Source organism: Taudactylus pleione, unplaced genomic scaffold, assembly GCF_031769625.1.
Source record: "Taudactylus pleione unplaced genomic scaffold, aTauple2 ptg000010l, whole genome shotgun sequence".
Lineage (NCBI taxonomy): Eukaryota > Metazoa > Chordata > Amphibia > Anura > Myobatrachidae > Taudactylus > Taudactylus pleione.
In genome coordinates, this window is record NW_028284413.1 from 6495360 (window position 1) to 6520373 (window position 25014).

The 25014-nt window shown below is 41.7% G+C and overlaps 1 protein-coding gene across 1 annotated transcript in view; it reads right to left on the minus strand.

Annotated features, from left to right (window-relative positions):
* Positions 1-632: 632 nt before the first annotated feature.
* LOC148542661 (uncharacterized) overlaps positions 633-25014 on the minus strand; it is a 68226-nt gene continuing 43844 nt past the window's right edge. Inside the window, exon 11 of the mRNA XM_088467602.1 lies at positions 633-1027. Coding sequence (XP_088323728.1) covers positions 633-1027 — 395 coding nt within the window. The remainder of the gene's footprint in view (positions 1028-25014) is intronic.

The window sequence follows — 25014 nt, forward strand, 5'->3', positions numbered from 1 at the left end:
CATTAGGAATTCTGAGTGTGCCAGGAAGCTTCAACTGGTATGCCACTGGGTTAATTACCTGGAGGATCTGAAAGGGACCAATGAACCTGGGAGTTCATGGGGGGTACTTTCAGATGTAGATGTTTGGTTGATAACCAGACTATCACCAGGACTCCACAAAGAAACCTTCCTCCTCTTTTTGTTGCAGAAAGTTGTACCGTGACAAAGCTTTGTTCAGATTCCTCTTCACCTCCTTCCAGATGTTAAAACAGTGGTTCACAGTACTACAAACAGCTGGAAGTGCTACTGATCGATAGACTGGCAATTCTGGTAACACTGGGTGCAGGCCATACTAAATAAAACACAGAGAGTGACCCGACATTTCATGGAACAAATTATTGTGTTCGAAGTCAGCCCATGGTAACAGAGAGACCCAATCATCTTGACTGGTGGAGACATAAATCCAAATAAACTTCTCCAAGTCTTGATTTACTCATTCTGTCTGACCATTACTCTGAGGGTGGTAGGCTGAAGAGAAGCTCAGATTGATCCAAAAGCTCTTACATAATGCTCTCCAGAATCTAGAGGTAATGTCCCTGGGCAACCCATGCAACCTGAAGATCTTTCGTATAAATGTTCTGCCAATTTTGGTACTAACGGTAGACCCCTAAATGGAACTGAGTGACCTTGGAAAATCTGTCCACCATCACCCAGATAGTATTGAACCCTTGACAGGGAGGTAGATCTGTCACAAAGTCCATGGAAATGTGGGTCCAAAGACTATCAGGCACTGGTAGAGGAAGTAGAGAACCTGATGGTGAGTGCGGTTGAACCATATGTTGAGCACAGGTATGGCAGGCTGCCACGAAATCCTTGACATCTCGGCGAATCATCAGCCACCAATAGCCCTTGAGGACTAGCTCCAAGGTTCTTCTAACACCTGCATGACCACTAAACCGTGACAAATGTGCCCACTGAAGAAGCTTTGCATGGAGTTGGGGTGCTTTAAACATTTTCCCTGGAGGAACCTTGATCTTGCTGGTTACCACTACAAAGCAAGCAGGTTTAAGAATTAAGAATGGGTTTATCCTCCTGCATTTTGTCCTCTTCAGAGGAACTGAATGCATCAGCTTTTATATTTTTGCTGCCCAGATGATAGGCGATAGCCAGGTTGAAACAATGATAAAACAACGACCATCTGGACGGGTGATAGTTCATACAGGGAGCTGTTCTGAGATATAACAAAAAGAAGGAAAGAAATAGTGGTGCTACTGAACAATATTAATACTTCTAGGATACAAGTAATTGGTAAACAGCCATAACAGCTGCCTCCACTGAGATGGACCTGGAACTCCACACAAAAAAGTGAAAACCACACAACTATCAAAAATAGAAGCGCTTGTATACGGCTGCTGGTTTAAGAAATATTATATTTATTGCACATATTACAATTAAAACCTATTTTATCAATCAAAATACACAGATGGAAAATAGTTCATAGAACTTGTTGCCACAATGTATGTATAAAGCACGAATCCGGATCTAAATAAAAATATCAAGACATAAACAAAATATCAAGGTCATGTATAAAAGATACATATATAAAAGTCGAGCACCAGTCTTATTAGCAGGGGTATAAGAAGCAAAGCATGATGCACTGATATTCAGTCACAACCAGTTAGGGTGCTAGCCTATTATATATAAATAAATACATTTTTGCAATGAGTAGAGGTTTTTAGCATAATCTTGGCCAAGGTTATGGGCCTACCCACTGCATCCGGGCAACCTCTGTCAGGTAACCCTTCAATGTTTGTTTATTATAAATGTACTTCACTTTTTATTTTCAGTCTTTATATGCAGCCTGGCTGCTCCTAACTATCTCTTTTACACTGCACTTTTCTAAGTATGGCGGTGCCCTGGGGTGGCTTTGCTGGGCCAGTGTGGGGGTGTCCTGCGCTCTGGATTTGAATCCTAGTATGTTAGGTACCTACCCGACAGAGGCTACCCGGATGCAGTGGGTAGGCCCATAACCTTGGCCAAGATTATGCTAAAAACCTCTACTCATTGCAAAAATGTATTTATTTATATGTTATCAGTTTATTTGGAGTTGAGCACCTGTAATCCCTGGGGAGTTGGAGACCCCTTCAAAAAAAAGGGGTCTCCCTCTCCAGGGCACCCCTAGCCTAGACTGACAGCCCGGGGCTATCCCCGCCACCCCTGGGCGGTGGGTGGCGGGTTGATTGTGTGAGTGATGTGTAATAATAGAAGTAATAAAACATTGTCTTTCCAGTAGAACTGCAGGTTCCAGCAAGCCTCCCCCCCATGCTGGTTCTTGGAGAACCACAAGTACCAGCATGCAGGGCATTAAGGGCCCACTGGGACCTGTAGTTCTCCTGTAAAGAAATGTTGAAAGAAACACACACACACCTTACACAGTATAAGTTTAATACATACATACATACATACATACATACATACATACACACTCACACTTATTCCCCTATATTACCTCCAGTGGTCCCCTTGTCCAGAAGGCATCCATGGGTTTAAATAAGAAAATGAGAAACCCGACCATCGCATTAAGGAATAATCATTCTAACCAGAATGATTATTCCTTCCTGAAAGAAGCGCACAGATGCAGCCTCCTCCTTTGAAGCTCCGTGTCTGTGCGTTCATTGGCAGAGAGAGGTCAGGCCCCGCCTCTCAGCCAATGAACAGCTCCTCCATTTAACTCAATGGTGGGAGCTGCAGGATAAACTTTAGTGGACTTTTTTGGCTGTGATGAAATTACCGTTGGCACATGAGTTTAAAAAGGCCTTAAGAGGTTCTGCGTTTTTTTGTAGAAGCAGAATTCACATCAATTGTGAACTGGAAGGGTTTTCATTTGTGGTGTGCTGAAATGTCCTTATCTGACCACCCCTTGATCAGTTAGGCCTTCTCGTTTCCTGGAGTTTTAGAACAGCCAGAGAGTAGGTTACCTGGTTTGCCACAGTATAGACACAGCTTATTCTTGAACCTCCTTTCCCTCTCTGTGGCAGGAAGATGTGACAATGGCAGATAATGCTATTTTCCATCTTTATTAGCGCAGCATCTTACTCATTTATTTTTTACATACAAAGTTGTTGGCAATTATCTAGACCTTGATTTGTTCTAAGAGACCTTGCATGAAAACGGCAACCAAGGCTTTGTTGTTAAACCCTAACTCTGAGGCAAGAGCTTGGAATTGCACAGAATATTGCCCTGCAGATTGGTTGCCTTGCTTCAATTGCAGAATAGTTGACCCTGCAGAGGATACTCATCCGGGTTCATCGAAAACCTTCCAGATGGCTGCTATAAAATTAGCGCTGCTATTTACCAGGGTCATTTCTTTCCCATAATGGAGAGGCCAATGTCAACACCTGTCTGGACAGAAACAAGATAACATAAGCCACCTTCGTCCTTTCAGAAGAGAAATTTGCCGCATGGACCTTGAACTGAATCGAGCACTGATTCAGAAATCCTCTATAATCTTTGAGGTCTCCATCATACTTCTCGGGATTTGGAATCCGTAATGGTGCAGAAGCACCTTCATCTTTAACGGCCACCACAGGTGGTGCTGCTGGTAGTACCGGAGGTGTCTGAGCGGTACCAACTCATTGCATAAGCGTTTGTAGGCACTGCATAATCTGGGCATGGTCTTGTTCTTGCTTCTCAACTCTGAGGAGCAGGTTCTCTAGCAAATCTCGGGGTAAAAGATAACCAGTGGCATCCATGTTTGTTGTCCAGAGTATTCTGTCACAACTCACGGATAGATAGTAAATGCTAACCTGTATTTCGGGATTGGCGAGACCTAGTACTGAGGTGCTTTAATTGCAAATTTCTATGTAGTGTAATTCTCAACACTCTGTGTACATGTTGCATACTGGCATAGTTATGCAGCTTCACTGATTAGCTTTTGTGACACTCTGCACTGAACACTGTATGCTGAAACACTCTGTACTTGTCACTCTGTGTTAAACCTTTTGCACTGACACATGTCTCTGGCATCTAGATATTTGGCACTTGTGTTTCACATTTAATTGCCTGGGACCATAACCTGTTGGTATGTGTGTACAATTTGGAGGTGGTAAGCATAGCAAATAGTATATGGATTCACCAGATTTACTGGACAGCTCAGAACTTAACCAGTAGTTTGATGTACTGTAAAGTAGTATGTTTGTAAAGTCATACTCACAGTTACATACAGTCAGTGTCATGGATGGAGTGTAGCGTGAGCAGAACATACAGATCATTTAGACGGTGAGTGTATGTGGGTAACGGTGTATGTATAAACAAGTGCTTTGGACTTTCTGTGGTCTCTAGTCAGCATATATTGCAGAGTCTTCTGGAGTCTCAGCAGGCCATGGATATGCATTTTCAATCACTATTACTGTTATATACAACAACAAAGTTATTTGAATACATGTTTTATGTAATTCTTTTTTGTTTTAATTATTTTGGAAAGTCAAAGTAATAACACAGTAATACAGTATGACAGAACAGTAAATGTAGACCATTTTACAGCAGGGTCATATATGGTAATTTATCAAGAACAGTGAATACCCAAAGTATGTAAAAAACTGACTTATTGAAGAAAGAAAAACAAAGTGTGGTTGAAGTAGTATAGGATACAGGACTGGTAGGAAAAGTATGGTTTCCTATGATAGAGAGCGAAGGACTGTACATACAAATCAAATATTAGGTATACGGAAGGACAAGACTTCCGTCTCAGGGGAAAATCTTGTCTGATCAAGCTCTTTTCATCATGCGTAGAGGGCCTGGGTGTCACATACTGCCATATTTGTGCCAGTAAAAGCTGCGTTTGTCCCAGCAGCAGTTGCCCCTTTTAAGGATCCGGAGCTTCTTTTTCTCTCAGCTAGCTTGGCATTATGCGTCAGTGGCTTAGCTGCTGCTAGCCGACACTGCAGTAAGGTCAGGAGAAGGAAGTGTAGGAGCATTAGAGGACCCCTTTCAAACTTTGGTCTCTACCCCCAGCTTAGCCCTTTCTGGACAGACACCTATGTACCAAACTCTGACTGTTAACTGATCCTACATCTGCTTACCCTTCTTAGCCTGATACCTGTATTCCATACTCTGGCTGTTACTTGGGGTTACATCTGCCTTTTTTCAGAAAGAAACCCTGCAAACACATTAGCAATTATATCATTAGTTTAAATTGTATGTTTGTATTTCTCTGCATACTAGGGTCCACATCAGTACTTGACTACTGTCAGAATGATCTATGAAACCGGCGGCCCATGCCTGCTTAAATCAGTGGCTCTTATATGTGAATCTAGTTTCCTGGAAAATGTATTATGGTTTTACAACAAAATAAATATAAATGGATCCCAGACTACTAGTGCTTCATATAAGTGCTGTTTAAGAGTTTATGGGTTTTGTCCCTTAGGTGGCTGTCAAGATGCCTGTGATGCCGTAATTTCTCCAGCAGTTGGGTAAAGTAGTAGGGAGCATCTTACTAAATATCACTGGGGTTTAGTAGAGACTGTACAAAGAAGGACAACTAAAATGGTGCAAGGTCTACACCACAAAACGCACCGGGAAAGACTAAAAGATCTTAATATGTATAGTTTGAAGCAGAGAAGGGAAAGGGGGGACATGATATAAACGTTCAAATATATAAAGGGTTTGAACAAGGTAAAGGAAGGAGACAATCTTCAAAGAAAGAAAAGTATTAGAACAAGAGGACATGTTCTGAAACTGAAGGGTGGTAGGTTCAGAGGAAATTTGAGGAAAAATTACTTCACAGAAAGGGTAGTGGACAAGTGGAATAGCCTCCCATCAGATGTGGTAGAGGCTAAGCCAGTAGAGCAATTTAAACATGCATGGGATAGGCATAAGGATATCCTTTAGAAGAAGTAAGGATCTATAAGGGTTGAGGTAACAATATGTTTAAATATGGGGCAGACTAGATGGACCAAGTGGTTTTATCTGCTGTCAAATTCTATGTTTCTATAGTTACCATAATCTAAGTTGAGAAGTAGCTTTTAACAATTGCCAATTTTATTTCCATCTCAAGCCACCTCATTTGCTGGGTGATGAAGGTTCCTTTCCCATTCTGCTCCATGATTGTTTTGCATAGGAAGAACAGAGTCAAGCCAAACTTCACATACAGTATTTTGGAAATCACTCCCTTGCATGTGGGATAACAAGTGCAGGCAATGCCTTATTTGAAAGTATTTAAATACATTTAGCATATGGCCTTTGTTGAAGATCAGTGAGGGATCGCAATTGGCCCTTTTTACAGAAATTAGTAAGAAACAGAAGATTTTCTTATATCCAACTCTTGACCTTGGTCGTGGATGTCTTATCAAAAAATTAGGGTTTCCCCAGATGAGAGTCATGAAAGAGATAAGAGAGGTATTGATCAGTTCTAGTGGGTGTGAGTCCTGGTGTTTGGTAGAGAATTTTCATGTTGGGATTATTTTGGAAGCAGGTTACCCATGCTTTCTGTGCAGTCACCATAAGTGAATAGGACAGGCCATTTTAGGTAGCATGATTCAATGTCTAGTCAGAAAGTTGTACCTGGAGGGGAGTACAGCGCACTACCAGGTAATAGAGTTTTCCTCAGAATACACAGACATTCATAGGAGCCTGTTATTCCAAATGAAGCGAGATAGGACTTTCTGCATATTATTTAGAAGGGAGAAGGGTATTGCTATTTGGTGAGTCTGGAAGAGATACAGCCATTTAGGCATCATGGTCATTGAAGCTAAGATCCTGCCCAACCACAAGATAATCTGATGGCTCAGTGTTTCAATAAAATATATATTTATTTATTTATTTATTAAGTTAATTATTTGAATAATTAAATTTCACCATATAGTAATATTTTAAATTATTTTTAAAGTAGTAGTATGTAAACATATACAATTGAGTATTGACTGTTAATGTGTTTTCTTTCTGTGTGGTAATAGGTCTGCAAATGCATAAGTATAATATCTGTATATAGTACATTCCTGCTGCAAATAAGTGATTCATTTGACCCTACTCGTTGAAAGTTGACTGTCTACCCTTGTCTGTAACATAACAGACTATCCAATCTGTGTGTGTAAATATTAACTTTTATTTGGCTTTTTCAATCATGACCCACTGCAGGGTTTGCCTATTTCTGTGTGTTGGCGGGCACACATAATAGAGATATAGTTTACAAGTCATCATAATAAGTCAAATCAGATATATTCAAAGAAGGCTTGAGGAAGCTGTATGCAACTAATCAGAAAGGGAAAACCTAAGAAACACAAAAATGTCAGTAGTATCAAATACTGTACTTACTTTCATTCCTATAATGGTGAAAACATTGTTTATCTATCATTGTCAGTATAGTAAATAATAATGTAAAACAATCTTGATCTTCTACATTCTCTCTGTCAAGCACAAGCTCAGATGGTTTTACATGGGAAGAATGTTGTATTTCTGGCCCAGTCATTAAAAAGAACAGAAACTTGTACTCATACTGATGACGCAGATAGAGAGTAAGTTTTATTTATTTTTTACACTAATGGAACTAAAGCCTCAAAATGTGAAGGTTTTCTCTCACATTTCTCCTATAGTGTATAATTACAGGCAAAACAGCAAAACAAAAGTAGCATATATACGATATACACATATAAGATACACAATATATATATATCTAAAGCTAGCATCAAAGCAGCTCAATAACATTAAAGCGTCAGAACACACTACTTACTACAGAAAGGTTCCCAATAAAGCAATGTACAAAAAGACAGGACAGATTTTTAACCACTGTTGAACTGGAAAGATCTGTGTGCCCGTTTAGGTCGGCAGATTCAACTCAGGGGTTTTCCTTGAGTGCTTTTAGTCTGTCCATGAAGACTGTGCCCTGGACATCCTCCTCTAGCAGCTGCCGAATCAGAGATCACAGAGACACTGTTATATTAAATCATGAAATAAGAAAGCCTGTTATGAGTGGATTCATAGACAGGTGGTAATCTCAAATAAAACTATTATTACTAAGCTTTATTTATAGAGTGCCCGCATGCTTTCTGCCTTTACAATTGAAAATATACAGAATGGATATTAACAGAGAAAGAAGTAAGAGGGACTATGCACAATACATTTTATTTAATTTCATTAACTATAGTAAAGGACCTAATGCAGTGGTTGTCAACTGATTAGGCAGGGTATAGGTCAAGCAAAAGAGTGGCAAGAATAATTTAAAGTGACTGTTCAATTTGGAAAAACTCTAATGCTAATTATAGATGCCCCCATATATACAATACCTTCAATCAAGACTGTTGCCTGTGTCTCAAGGGTGTAAGGGGTGCCTATAAGGGGTGCCTATACCACTGAATTAGTGCAAAAATGTCACTCATTAAGTGTTTCAAATTTTTTATGGGGTGCCCTCACACTGAGTGGCAGCCACAAACATGGCGGGCAGCAGCTATCAGCTTCCTATGAACCTGCTGACTGCTCATCCACCATGTTTGTAAAAGGCTGGGGACATGGTACTGAACAATAATGTCAAATACCAGCCCCACACTCCCAAGAATAGAAGATGCCACCCTGACACTGCCCCACACCAAGTAAAAAAATGGAGGGCAGTGATAAGGGGGAAGAGATGGTCCTAGTACCTCACATAAGTGGTGTGCATAGGGGCCCCAGAACGCATGTACCAACCATGCAGCCATGCAAAATTGATGCCTACCAAGTTCAAATTGCTACCAGTGGTGCCTAATAAATAAAAGATAATAATGATGATGATGTCAGCTGGGTGAGAAGATAATAGCACCCAATTCAATCAAATCATGGTTCAAGCAGAAAGGATGAACTAAGCCCTGCTTCAATGATATTTCTCTTCTATCCCTACTGCCCAGAATACTTGACATGCAGAGTTACTAGAGCTATAGTAACGCTATGAGTCAGGAGGAATGCTATATTTGACTACTCTCCCAAAATATCAGGGAGACACCTGTATATTGGGGAGTTCTACTGCACTCCATGGAGAGTAGAAGAGCCTCTCTGATTTCACTCACTTTCCCAGTGACGTGGGATATCAGGAGGCTTAATGATGTGATCCCCACAGCCAAATTATGATGTCAGTTTAGAGTATGAAATAAGAGTTTTGTAGCTTTCATTCCAAGAATAACAGAAATATACAATCATAGTATAAATAAAAATAAAAATGATATGGATATGTTTATTGACTAAAAATGAAAGGTAGAAGTTAAAAATTTTAACTTGCATGCTGTAAGTGTGCCTGTTTAAGCCCAGACTGCTGTACATTTCTACTTTTCTACTGTCTTCATTTCATTCTGCTATTTGTTACCCTAGCAAGTTGGGTACTATTGAGAGCAGTAAGCTATATTTTGTGATAACTCTCACTGAAGTCTCTCTCCTGTGTGAATTGTAGGTATTGGTGTTTATGTATATGGTTATTATGGCAAGCAAAAGATTTTCTCACTCCTAAAAGCTATTTCAGGTACTGGGAGGTAGGTTCTATAAGCTACTACATGTTTCTGTAATGGAAACTACCATCATATCATAAGTGAGTATTCTTCATGTGATAACAGTGATATTAATAACTGGTCAGAGATTGCCATGTACATATTAACTAAGCCCAAATATATTCAGATTGCTAATATATCCGCAATAGCTAATATTCCAATCAGAATGTCATCACATGTACCCTGTACCACATTTTTATATTACAGGTTGAGTCTCCCATATCCAAAATGCTTGGGACCAGGGGTATTTTGGATATCGGAATATTCCGTTGTTTGGAATATTTGCATAACAATATGAAATCTCTTGGGAAAGGGTCCTAAATCTAAACACAGAATGCATTTATGTTTTATATACACCTTATACGCACAGCCTGCAGGTAATATTATACAATAAAGTTTGTGTACTTTGAACCATCAAAAAGCAAATGTTTCATAATCTCAGTCATGGTAAAAAAAATTCTGTATTTTGGAACATAAAACAGACACACAGACAGTGACACACATTATACATACTCGGATCCCCGCAACTGCACCCGCCGCTGTCCGATCCTCCGGTCCCGCTCTCCCTTCACCAACTGTGGGAGCCGGAAGGCAAAACTCATGAGTGAGCTTCAGCCCAGCTCCGGCCATGGGTGCAGCAGCTAATGAGAGTCTGTCTGACTCTTATTGGCTGCTAAAACAAACACACCGCTGCTGTTAGTGAGTGTACTACCTAGCGCCGGTGGCAGTGTGTGGTCTGCACTACACACTAACCACGGACCTGGACATCCCTGCACCGCCGGGGACCATGGCACGTGCCCCGCCCGATCCCCCTTAGTTACGTCACTGGTTATCAACAGGTAAATATAGAAAGGTTTTCCTGAGACAAACTGAAAGCAACTTTACAGGCACAGTAAGATAAAATCATCTGTGAATCACTTTTACCTCTGCTATAGAAACAATGCTCTAAAAGTATTACTTTGTTCTATGTAGTTCAGAGGAAAAAAAATTCTACCCAAGACCGAAAAACTACAGGATGATAAATGCAGACATGAATAGTGGATACATGTAAAGTAACACTTCTAGTATTTAGTATATAGTTTATGAAAGCTGATAATATATTAAACATGCCAAAAATTTATTCTATTGCACGCTCAGTCTCATTACAAAGGAGCTGTTTTTTATAAAGAACCACTTAATTTAAAGCAGTGGTTCAAATCTCAAACAAATATACACCTTTGCTTTGAACTACAGTTTTCTGCCCTACATGTATTTTATATAATGTTAGGAATAGAATGGGACTGTATTATTCTGGAGACATATCAGGATGTCTGTGGTTGCTTATTGTCACTGGCAGTGTCTGATTCAGTATGGCCATAAGTGGATCCTTGCAGTCATGTGTCCTTTATATGCTCTAGGCTCAATGGGAGCCGGTTTCATTCCATTAGCGAAAACAGCTGTTTTTCGCCACAACAGATTTATTTTTTTTCGCCAAAAATTTGCGCGGTCAGTTTTCCCCAAAGTACGAAACTTACGGGTTTTTTTTGTTCATTTATCATTAGGGGGAAGGGGGTCCAAAGGATTCTGAAAGAAATCCCCAAATTTTTAGCCAAAAATAGGAATTTTGCTTTTTTTTTTCTCCTAGGTCTGGGATGGAGAAAACTTTTCTCCAGTTTATTTTTTGCCTGTTGCCATTTTCGACTGTTTTTGGCAAAAATGTTGCCTTTTTTTTGGGGGGGGGAACATCTTTTCGCTAATGGCGAAAAAAAACGTCCGCTTTCAACGCTAATTGAATACGGCCCTATGTGCTCATTGGCAATAGCTGCTTCAATTAGCAGCCTTCAGTTGCAGAACCAAAGTGTTACTGTGCTCATTGTGTCACCTATTGTGCCTCTTATCCTAAATGTAGCTTACCCCTGCTACTAAGACCTACTCTGCTATTGATAATGTTGTCTGAAAAGACCGCTATTATATGCCACCTAGGCTGACCTGTTACTTATATACCACTTTATCCCACTGTTTGAGTCATTCATTGCCAATATTTAGTTTGTATATGCAACACATGTCATTTGGAACATCTCTACTGTTGCGCTGCCATTACTGCTCTCTCCTGCTGAACTGTGCATATACCGCTGGTTACCTTTTGCAATCGTCATCAGGTACCTTGGAGGGGTACTAGCAGGTCAGTCACTATTATTATGTACTCACTTACCTTTAGTGAAACCTAAATTGATAAACTAGCAAAACTTTGAATTTAAGTCATAGGGACAACCAAGTATCGGTGAACACATGTGGGTAAATTTACTAAAGGACAATTTAAATCGATTTCAAATCGATGTGTTTCTGGGGCTAAATCACACATTTACGAACACACAATTTTTTATTTGGTTTTTTAAGTTTTAGTAAATGTGTTGTTTAGCCCCATAACCACAACATCGAGTTAGATCGATTTGAATTCAATTAAAATCGATTGAAATTGACCTTTAGTAAATGTACCCCATAGTGTTATTTGGGAACAGGAGTTCCTGCAGATCAAGGCCTCACCAAGATCAATTCTGATAATTTATCAAGTGCATGGGTGTCATAAAACCAAGTACCAATAATACATTATTGAGTTACAGTACTTACATCTTGTAATATAATTATTGTCTGTGATGCGCTGTCTCTCCTATTTACTCTCAAATAGCTAACTAGGAAAACTTCAAGAGAATCCCCACACTCTGAAATTATATACAGGACAAAAACAAAATAACAATAATATTCAATGTTATTTAATTCTAATTTTGTAATAACATGTTCCATTACAAAGCTCAGCCACTTATTTATGCTTTACCTTTTCCGGGAGGCTCCCAGGTTGAATTATTAGTATCTGAAATATTTCCTAAGTGAAACAAAAAGAAAAATAATACTTAACATTATTTTGCTGTACCTGTCATGTCATCAATTAAGCAACACAAAAAATATTATAAATATAATAAAAATAGTGAATTCAGATTTATTTAACCCAGTTATTGAAGTTTACAAGATTTAATAATTATGTGAATCAAAATAAACACAACATATTTATTAATATTCACGCATCACAGTAATAACTTGATTTTAAGTGGAAATGAACCTGAGGAAAAATAATTTTCTACATTTTGTAGAAGTTGAAGTGCACTATCTAGCCTTGCTTTATTCTAAATCATGACTCACACATGTTCTGCAAAACTGCACGACACGTTTCAGTAATGTGTTTTATGTGCTTTAGTGATGTCTTTAAAACTTTTTACATGCACTTTTAATACATTATGCTTTTACAAATACAATATATTGTGCTCGCAGCACATGTTAAAGCAAAATAATAGTACTAAAACTCTAGAACTCAGTGAGTTCATAAGAAGCTGTTAATTTTATGGTTATTGCTGTAAAGTGCATTAGCAGCGGACAGTGAATAAGCCTGTCAGAATAGCTTTCTTTACTCAATAAATTATCCTGAAGCAGCTCATTAAACAACATATTTTCAGCATACTGTGTACAATAGAGTCTCCCACTTTGAGTCAGTGCAATGTAACTATTTATTTTGTGTGTAGTATTTAAGTATACATTGTATTTGCCTAGATCATAGTGGTTTTTAATAAAATATGTGTTCATCAAATTCTACTTCAGACAATTCATTCCTTTTATAAGAGCCGGACTGGCCATCTGGTACTTCTGGCAAATTGCAGAAGGGCCGATCCGGACTGGAACCTGGCCGAACATTTCCGCCTCCCTGCGCACTGCTCGGACGGAATATTGAGAGAAGGGGGCATGCAGCGAGGTCACGCCCCCTTTGTGCGAGCACGCACTAATGCCAGGGCAGATCTGGATTCCCAGTCCGTCCCTGTCTTTTATGATTTCTTATTCCTAGATTTTTTAAACTGGTGACAGAGCAGATTCTTTTTTAAGCACAAACTATCAGAAATACAGCACAGTGCACTCTGATTTGCTCAAAGAATTCCACAAGTTGGTTTAAAATGCAAAATGGCAGCATTTATGTAGAAGCATACACTTGCTGCAGTCTATGGGAGTAGATGGGAAAAATAATAATACCAAAGCACCTTGTTATGCAGTGCAACTAGCTATGTGGATCAGGCACCTAGCTATTTGAATCAGTGCACCTATCCATTTGAATCAGGGCACCTATGTGGAGCAGTGAAAACACTAGAATGAGTTGAGTGGAATAGCAATTCCACTCTGTAAAAAGTGTTCATTTTTAAACTAGCTGGTGGAGTACAGGACTGTCCAGATATTAGAATAGATGTATCTTACTCCTTTCAGTTTCACTATGGTTTAGAAAATTTCTAGGAGCTCTTTGCTCATTGTAAAACAATACTCAGGCTTGGACTGGGCTGCCGGGGAATCGGGTAATTCCCCGGTGGGCCCCACTATTTTGTAGCCACGCCCATTTATGTAAGGGGGTGGGGCTTAGCAGGCTGCGAATAGGGGGCATGCTGCCGGATTAAATTAATGACAATGGAGCGGGAGCTCCAATACTTAAGTTTAGGCCCCTGGGCCCTGCCAAATAAGCCCCTCGGCCGTCTGAACTACTGCGGAAGGACCAAGCTCCACCCACTCGTGGGTAGCCTAAGCTAAGCCCACTTGCGGGTAGCCGAGGCTCCGCCCACTTGCGGGTAGCCGAGGCTCCGCCCACTCGCGGGTAGCCGAAGCTACTGCCATTTACCCCCACAGTCCTTAGTGCAGTGGAGCAGCACAGGCTAAGCTGGCCAGTGCCTACAGAAGGATGAACAGTCAAGGGACATACCGAGTAGAGGATTACTACATGCATCTCCACAGGACAGTGTTATATCTGGTGCTGCATCACACTTACACATACAGGTGCTGCATCACACATACAGGTGTGTATATATATATATATATATATATACACATATACAGGGGCACCGAGAGAGAGGGGGGGAGGGTACTGATTACCTGGGCCCGGCCATGCCAGGGGGCCTGGGCTGCAGCACAGCAGTAACCGTTTGCATTTTGTTCTTTAACTTTTTATTTTAAGAAACCTCCACGGGCGGGAGTTCGGGTGGGGGTACCTCCACGGGCGGGAGTTCGGGTGGGGGTAGTGTGTGGGGTGGATGTCTTTGCCACCGGACTGTGTGTAACTCACAGCCGCCGAGCCGCTACGGAACAGCAAATCTTTCCCGAGCCTGTCGAAGAGTGAGAGCCTCGAGAGATGATGAAGACATCAGCTCATGAGGCTCTCACTCTTCACAAGAGTAGGCTCCAGGAAGCGGGCGGGGACAGTCTGGGGGAGACAACAAAGAGAGGAAGGCTGGGCTGGGTGATGCACTGGCGACTGAGTGTGACGGTGCTGCAGTTTGTATATATTTAATTTATAAATAGAATAAATGGATCCATCCTTGTGTATTATGGGCCTGATTCAGACCCACTCGCGAGCGGCTGTCTGCTCGCAAGTGGGTCGATGTTCTGGACTGAGCATGCGCACGACGGAGGGAGCTCCGTCGTGCGCATGTGCCAGACGCGACGAGCGAAGGAAAGTCAATCGCTCGTTGTGTCCGATCAAAGGGGGCGTGCTGTCACTAGTGATGTCAGTGGGAGTGATTTTGGCTCTGATAGAGCCAAAATCACTCCGGAGCTTGCGGTTGAAAACCTCAACCGCAGGCTCCGGCTCTCAATTTCGATGGTCGCGATGGTCTCGACCATCGCGGCCATCAAAATGCACGCTCGTATAGCCTGTGGGTGGTGACCCACAGCTATACGAGCGTCCAGAAGGACGCTTCATTTTCATGGAGGCCGGCCCTCATTCAGAGCGTGCGCTCTGCTCAGAGCGTACGGCTCTGAATGAGGGCCTATATACATAACATATAATATACATATACATATATTTATATATATATATATATATATATATACATACATAGATATATCTAAATATGTGTATGTGTGTTACATATCACACATATTATATATATATATATTTTTATATGTATATATATACACATATATGCACATATATAAACACACATATATATGTGCAAAATATATATATATATATATATATAGTGATCGCACTTGCGTGCACATCCTATACCGATCCTATACCAGGGGCCTAAACTGAATAGACACCGTAAGTGTGAGGGGAGAGCTTAGGGGGAGGCCCAACACTAATGCAAGTCTCCAAGTGCGACGAATAGGGGCATGTCACGAGAACACGCCTCCTCCCCGGCCAGCCACATCCCCTTCTCGGGAGCACTCCCTGCTCGCACCCTCAGCACCCTGCCCGCAGTCTAGCTGGAAAACTAATCTGGCTGCTATGCGCCGCTGCCAATCTCTCCTCCTCCAATAGATGGCGGAAATGTCATGTGCTGTGTATGGCTGGGTTGGGCCCCAGGAACTTGCTGTACTGGGGCCCAGAATTTCTCTTGACAGCCCTGTATGTATATATATATATATATATATATATATATATACTGTTGCGAGTCTTAGAGACAACCGCAGCCTGGATTTGCATAAAAGTGCTCCCAGCTCCATAGAGCTCCTAACAAAATGATGCATTTTCGGGGTTGGAGCGGGATGCCAGGGGTGCGAGATGCCATGCCATTACCAGCATTTTAATGATGTGACATCCAATTCTGCTGTATATATTGTTATTATGTATATATATATATATATATATATATATATATGAAACATATGCTGAGAAATATTGATTTGTATTATAATTGTTTTAATAGGGATACATTCAGTATCCTGAAAACAGGGGTGCCGACGGTCATAATTCCAACGCCGGAATCCCGACACTTGTCAGAATCCCGGTGCAGGCATCATGACCACTGTCATCCCGAAGGTAAGTAGCGGGGTTAGGATTAGGCACTAGGTGTAGGGGTAGGGTTAGGGTGCAGGGAGGGTGAGGTTATGTTTAGGCACTGGGGAGGGAGGATTATGGTTAGGGAGAGTGGGAGTGTTAGGATACCTATGACACCTACATTAGCACTTTGAGAATATATAGGGACATATTTATCAATTATCAGGTTTTAGACCTGATAATTAAAGTCTATTATCATTGCTATTCATGGTAATAAGAAATTAATTACCACCTGAATGTATATAAAAAAAAACACATGCAGGGGGAGGGACGCTGAAAGGAGCCCATCCCTGCAATGTATTAACAATGATGTTTTCGCATTAGCAGTTACCTCATTACTATATTGGGAGCCCCGGCATGCTACTGCACATGCGCGGTGATGAATCCTCTTCCAGTAAATTTTACAAATTGTAGCCCAAAGGTTACAGGGGCTAATGCCATCTTCAGATGGTGTTAGCTGCTGGGACCAAACTCTGGAATGGTAAACCTGACAGTTTTAGACACCTATGGGGGTTGCGGCTTTTGTGTGAGATATCTGCTGCTGTCCCTACTTTTCAGATATAGCTGATACTTAATATTTGCAGGCATTCTACGAAAGCAGGTGTTTACGGGGGATATGCCACAAATATTATATGATAATTAGGCCCTTTAATCACTTAACTGACAATTTATTCACCACAAAACCGTTCAGTAGTGGTCGGATTTTTCTATTATTCAATAAAGTTTAAAATGTATTTTTAATAATATATTTAAATATTTTATTTAAAAAAAAAATCTATCTATCTTTTTATATCTAGGGGGTGTTTTGCAACACCCCCATCCCCCCGTGTCCATAGGCCGCCATTCTAAAGCAACTTCTCACCCCCTATTGGCAATAGATCCCCACAGTGGACATAGGGCCTGATTCAGAGACGGACGCTCTGAATCAGGGCGTTTTGATTTTTTTTTTGGATCGGCCTCCTGGCCGCTCGCATAGCTGTGGGTGGCCACCCACAGCTATAGCGAGTGGCCAGGTTTATGGTCATGATGGTCAAGACCATCGCGACCATCGGGCTTGTGACAAGACCCTTGTGGTAGGGTCTCGTGGCTGCAAGCCCCAGAGAGTTCCTGGCTCTAATAGATCTGGAAGCTCTCCTACTGTCATCAGTGGTGATGTCAGTGGGGCCACCCACAAATGGCAGGCATTCGCTTGGGAACACCTCCATTTGTGAAGCCACCCCACGGCCACACCTGCCCAACAGGGCGAGCTGTCAATCACCAACGACAGCTTGCCCCCTTTGGTGCGAGACCCGGAGCGACGGAGCACCCATCGCTAGCCAGGTCTTGCGCATGCGCTCGACGGAGCCGGTTCCGTCGTAAGCATGCCCAGTGGGCAAACATCGACCCGGTTGCGAGCGCTCAGTGCTTGCAATTGGGACTAAATCAGGCCCATAAATCCCACAACCCATTAGATCCCACACCCCATTAGTAGAAAAAAAAATCTGTCTTGTAAACCAACCCTCCCCATGTAAAAATACCCTATTTCTTTGCCCCCTTCCTCCTCCTACCCTGTGACTAATATTTTTTTGTATTTTTTTACCCCCTCCCTCTTCCAGCATCATATTTCTATAAATTACATCTCCCACACCCCCCTTGTATCCCGCCTCCCTGTTTACACCCAAAGAGTAGTGGAGTGTATGAAAGGAGGGACTGATGATCAGTCCTCCCTGCTGAAGCTGATTTCTGCACTTGCAGAGATCAGCAAAATAGTGCTTGGAGGGGAACTAAGGGGGAGCGATTCTGGGTAGCGATTCCAGATGTGATGTCGGTGGTCACAGACTGCAGCATCACTTCTTGTGGTTCGGGGAGTCAGAGCCGGGGAGAGCAGCGGGGAGAAGTTTTCGCATGTGATGCGACCTTGCCAGCTGAAGTACAGCTGGCTGCGGTCGCACCCATGGAACTAGCCACACCCCATGGCATAACCACACACCCTGTGCTGACCACACCCACACAGCACTGGTGACGCTCCCACATAAATTTCAGCTCCAGACCCATGTGAACCTTAATCTGGCGCTATGACAACTATTTCTATGGCTTTTTAGCGGTCTATCACTAGTTAACTCCTTCATCTATTTGCACATATTATTGCCACACCTTTCTATTCACTGGGTACACCCACTTTGGAAGATGGTTACACCCCTTCAGCGTGTCCCTACTACTGCAATCCCCTGGTGTGCCCCAGTCCGACACTGACAATACTTGATACATAAGTGATACATGAAATAAAGACAATCCTGATGTTTTTTCACTCTAATGATTAACCTAACTCTAATCCCTAAATGATGCTGTTTTTCGCCACAACAGATTTATTTTTTTTCGCCAAAAATTTGCGCGGTCAGTTTTCCCCAAAGTACGAAACTTACGGGTTTTTTTTGTTAATTTATCATTAGGGGGAAGGGGGTCCAAAGGATTCTGAAAGAAATCCCCAAATTTTTAGCCAAAAATAGGAATTTTGCTTTTTTTTTTCTCCTAGGTCTGGGATGGAGAAAACTTTTCTCCAGTTTATTTTTTGCCTGTTGCCGTTTTCGACTGTTTTTGGCAAAAATGTTGCCTTTTTTGGGGGGGGGAAACATCTTTTCGCTAATGGCGAAAAAAAACGTCCGCTTTCAACGCTAATTGAATACGGCCCTATGTGCTCATTGGCAATAGCTGCTTCAATTAGCAGCCTTCAGTTGCAGAACCAAAGTGTTACTGTGCTCATTGTGTCACCTATTGTGCCTCTTATCCTAAATGTAGCTTACCCCTGCTACTAAGACCTACTCTGCTATTGATAATGTTGTCTGAAAAGACCGCTATTATATGCCACCTAGGCTGACCTGTTACTTATATACCACTTTATCCCACTGTTTGAGTCATTCATTGCCAATATTTAGTTTGTATATGCAACACATGTCATTTGGAACATCTCTACTGTTGCGCTGCCATTACTGCTCTCTCCTGCTGAACTGTGCATATACCGCTGGTTACCTTTTGCAATCGTCATCAGGTACCTTGGAGGGGTACTAGCAGGTCAGTCACTATTATTATGTACTCACTTACCTTTAGTGAAACCTAAATTGATAAACTAGCAAAACTTTGAATTTAAGTCATAGGGACAACCAAGTATCGGTGAACACATGTGGGTAAATTTACTAAAGGACAATTTAAATCGATTTCAAATCGATGTGTTTCTGGGGCTAAATCACACATTTACGAACACACAATTTTTTATTTGGTTTTTTAAGTTTTAGTAAATGTGTTGTTTAGCCCCATAACCACAACATCGAGTTAGATCGATTTGAATTCAATTAAAATCGATTGAAATTGACCTTTAGTAAATGTACCCCATAGTGTTATTTGGGAACAGGAGTTCCTGCAGATCAAGGCCTCACCAAGATCAATTCTGATAATTTATCAAGTGCATGGGTGTCATAAAACCAAGTACCAATAATACATTATTGAGTTACAGTACTTACATCTTGTAATATAATTATTGTCTGTGATGCGCTGTCTCTCCTATTTACTCTCAAATAGCTAACTAGGAAAACTTCAAGAGAATCCCCACACTCTGAAATTATATACAGGACAAAAACAAAATAACAATAATATTCAATGTTATTTAATTCTAATTTTGTAATAACATGTTCCATTACAAAGCTCAGCCACTTATTTATGCTTTACCTTTTCCGGGAGGCTCCCAGGTTGAATTATTAGTATCTGAAATATTTCCTAAGTGAAACAAAAAGAAAAATAATACTTAACATTATTTTGCTGTACCTGTCATGTCATCAATTAAGCAACACAAAAAATATTATAAATATAATAAAAATAGTGAATTCAGATTTATTTAACCCAGTTATTGAAGTTTACAAGATTTAATAATTATGTGAATCAAAATAAACACAACATATTTATTAATATTCACGCATCACAGTAATAACTTGATTTTAAGTGGAAATGAACCTGAGGAAAAATAATTTTCTACATTTTGTAGAAGTTGAAGTGCACTATCTAGCCTTGCTTTATTCTAAATCATGACTCACACATGTTCTGCAAAACTGCACGACACGTTTCAGTAATGTGTTTTATGTGCTTTAGTGATGTCTTTAAAACTTTTTACATGCACTTTTAATACATTATGCTTTTACAAATACAATATATTGTGCTCGCAGCACATGTTAAAGCAAAATAATAGTACTAAAACTCTAGAACTCAGTGAGTTCATAAGAAGCTGTTAATTTTATGGTTATTGCTGTAAAGTGCATTAGCAGCAGACAGTGAATAAGCCTGTCAGAATAGCTTTCTTTACTCAATAAATTATCCTGAAGCAGCTCATTAAACAACATATTTTCAGCATACTGTGTACAATAGAGTCTCCCACTTTGAGTCAGTGCAATGTAACTATTTATTTTGTGTGTAGTATTTAAGTATACATTGTATTTGCCTAGATCATAGTGGTTTTTAATAAAATATGTGTTCATCAAATTCTACTTCAGACAATTCATTCCTTTTATAAGAGCCGGACTGGCCATCTGGTACTTCTGGCAAATTGCAGAAGGGCCGATCCGGACTGGAACCTGGCCGAACATTTCCGCCTCCCTGCGCACTGCTCGGCCGGAATATTGAGAGAAGGGGGCATGCAGCGAGGTCACGCCCCCTTTGTGCGAGCACGCACTAATGCCAGGGCAGATCTGGATTCCCAGTCCGTCCCTGTCTTTTATGATTTCTTATTCCTAGATTTTTTAAACTGGTGACAGAGCAGATTCTTTTTTAAGCACAAACTATCAGAAATACAGCACAGTGCACTCTGATTTGCTCAAAGAATTCCACAAGTTGGTTTAAAATGCAAAATGGCAGCATTTATGTAGAAGCATACACTTGCTGCAGTCTATGGGAGTAGATGGGAAAAATAATAATACCAAAGCACCTTGTTATGCAGTGCAACTAGCTATGTTTATCAGGCACCTAGCTATTTGAATCAGTGCACCTATCCATTTGAATCAGGGCACCTACGTGGAGCAGTGAAAACACTAGAATGAGTTGAGTGGAATAGCAATTCCACTCTGTAAAAAGTGTTCATTTTTAAACTAGCTGGTGGAGTACAGGACTGTCCAGATATTAGAATAGATGTATCTTACTCCTTTCAGTTTCACTATGGTTTAGAAAATTTCTAGGAGCTCTTAGCTCATTGTAAAACAATACTCAGGCTTGGACTGGGCTGTCGGGGAATCGGGTAATTCCCCGGTGGGCCCCACTATTTTGTAGCCACGCCCATTTATGTAAGGGGGTGGGGCTTAGCAGGCTGCGAATAGGGGGCATGCTGCCGGATTAAATTAATGACAATGGAGCGGGAGCTCCAATACTTTAGTTTAGGCCCCTGGGCCCTGCCAAATAAGCCCCTCGGCCGTCTGAACTACTGCGGAAGGACCAAGCTCCACCCACTCGTGGGTAGCCTAAGCTAAGCCCACTTGCGGGTAGCTGAGGCTCCGCCCACTTGCGGGTAGCCGAGGCTCCGCCCACTCGCGGGTAGCCGAAGCTACTGCCATTTACCCCCACAGTCCTTAGTGCAGTGGAGCAGCACAGGCTAAGCTGGCCAGTGCCTACAGAAGGATGAACAGTCAAGGGACATACCGAGTAGAGGATTACTACATGCATCTCCACAGGACAGTGTTATATCTGGTGCTGCATCAAACTTACACATACAGGTGCTGCATCACACATACAGGTGAGCCAAAATCACTCCGGAGCTTGCGGTTGAAAACCTCAACCGCAGGCTCCGGCTCGCAATTTAGATGGTCGCGATGGTCTCGACCATCGCGGCCATCAAAATGCACGCTCGTATAGCCTGTGGGTGGTGACCCACAGCTATACGAGCGTCCAGAAGGACGCTTCATTTTCATGGAGGCCGGCCCTCATTCAGAGCGTGCGCTCTGCTCAGAGCGTACGGCTCTGAATGAGGGCCTATATACATAACATATAATATACATATACATATATTTATATATATATATATATATATATATACATACATAGATATATCTAAATATGTGTATGTGTGTTACATATCACACATATTATATATATATATATATATTTTTATATGTATATATATGCACATATATGCACATATATAAACACACATATATATGTGCAAAATATATATATATATATATATATATAGTGATCGCACTTGCGTGCACATCCTATACCGATCCTATACCAGGGGCCTAAACTGAATAGACACCGTAAGTGTAAGGGGAGAGCTTATGGGGAGGCCCAACACTAATGCAAGTCTCCAAGTGCGACGAATAGGGGCATGTCACAAGAACACGCCTCCTCCCCGGCCAGCCACATCCCCTTCTCGGGAGCACTCCCTGCTCGCACCCTCAGCACCCTGCCCGAAGTCTAGCTGGAAAACTAATCTGGCTGCTATGCGCCGCTGCCAATCTCTCCTCCTCCAATAGATGGCGGAAATGTCATGTGCTGTGTATGGCTGGGTTGGGCCCCAGGAACTTGCTGTACCGGGGCCCAGAATTTCTCTTGACAGCCCTGTATGTATATATATATATATATATATATATATACTGTTGCGAGTCTTAGAGACAACCGCAGCCTGGATTTGCATAAAAGTGCTCCCAGCTCCATAGAGCTCCTAACAAAATGATGCATTTTCGCCAGGGGTGCGAGATGCCATGCCATTACCAGCGTTTTAATGATGTGACATCCAATTCTGCTGTATATATTGTTATTATGTATATATATATATATATATATATATATATATATGAAACATATGCTGAGAAATATTGATTTGTATCATAATTGTTTTAATAGGGATACATTCAGTATCCTGAAAACAGGGGTGCCGACGGTCATAATTCCAACGCCGGAATCCCGACACTTGTCAGAATCCCGGTGCAGGCATCACGACCACTGTCATCCCGAAGGTAAGTAGCGGGGTTAGGATTAGGCACTAGGTGTAGGGGTAGGGTTAGGGTGCAGGGAGGGTGAGGTTATGTTTAGGCACTGGGGAGGGAGGATTATGGTTAGGGAGAGTGGGAGTGTTAGGATACCTATGACACCTACATTAGCACTTTGAGAATATTTAGGGACATATTTATCAATTATCAGGTTTTAGACCTGATAATTAAAGTCTATTATCATTGCTATTCATGGTAATAAGAAATTAATTACCACCTGAATGTATATAAAAAAAAACACATGCAGGGAGAGGGACGCTGAAAGGAGCCCATCCCTGCAATGTATTAACAATGATGTTTTCGCATTAGCAGTTACCTCATTACTATATTGGGAGCCCCGGCATGCTACTGCACATGCGCGGTGATGAATCCTCTTCCAGTAAATTTTACAAATTGTAGCCCAAAGGTTACAGGGGCTAATGCCATCTTCAGATGGTGTTAGCTGCTGGGACCAAACTCTGGAATGGTAAACCTGACAGTTTTAGACACCTATGGGGGTTGCGGCTTTTGTGTGAGATATCTGCTGCTGTCCCTACTTTTCAGATATGGCTGATACTTAATATTTGCAGGCATTCTACGAAAGCAGGTGTTTACGGGGGATATGCCACAAATATTATATGATAATTAGGCCCTTTAATCACTTAACTGACAATTTATTCACCACAAAACCGTTCAGTAGTGGTCGGATTTTTCTATTATTCAATAAAGTTTAAAATGTATTTTTAATAATATATTTAAATATTTTATTTTAAAAAAAAATCTATCTATCTTTTTATATCTAGGGGGTGTTTTGCAACACCCCCATCCCCCCGTGTCCATAGGCCGCCATTCTAAAGCAACTTCTCACCCCCTATTGGCAATAGATCCCCACAGTGGACATAGGGCCTGATTCAGAGACGGATGCTCTGAATCAGGGCGTTTTGATTTTTTTTTTGGAGTGGCCACCCACAGCTATAGCGAGTGGCCAGGTTTATGGTCGCGATGGTCAAGACCATCGCGACCATCGGGCTTGTGACGAGACCCTTGTGGTAGGGTCTCATGGCTGCAAGCCCCAGAGAGCTCCTGGCTCTAATAGATCTGGAAGCTCTCCTACTGTCATCACTGGTGATGTCAGTGGGGCCACCCACAAACGGCAGGGGTTCGCTTGGGAACACCTCCGTTTGTGAAGCCACCCCACGGCCACGCCTGCCAAAGAGGGCGAGCTGTCAATCACCAACGACAGCTTGCCCCCTTTGGTGCGAGACCCGGAGCGACGGAGCACCCATCGCTAGCCGGGTCTCGTGCATGCGCTCGACGGAGCCGGTTCCGTCGTACGCATGCCCAGTGGGCAAACATCGACCCGGTTGCGAGCGCTCAGCGCTTGCAATTGGGACTAAATCAGGCCCATAAATCCCACAACCCATTAGATCCCACACCCCATTAGTAGAAAAAAAAATCTGTCCTGTAAAGCAACCCTCCCCATGTAAAAATACCCTATTTCTTTGCCCCCTTCCTCCTCCTACCCTGTGACTAATATTTTTTTGTATTTTTTTACCCCCTCCCTCTTCCAGCATCATATTTCTATAAATTATATCTCCCACACCCCCCTTGTATCCCGCCTCCCTGTTTACACCCAAAGAGTAGTGGAGTGTATGATAGGAGGGACTGATGATCAGTCCTCCCTGCTGAAGCTGATATCTGCACTTGCAGAGAT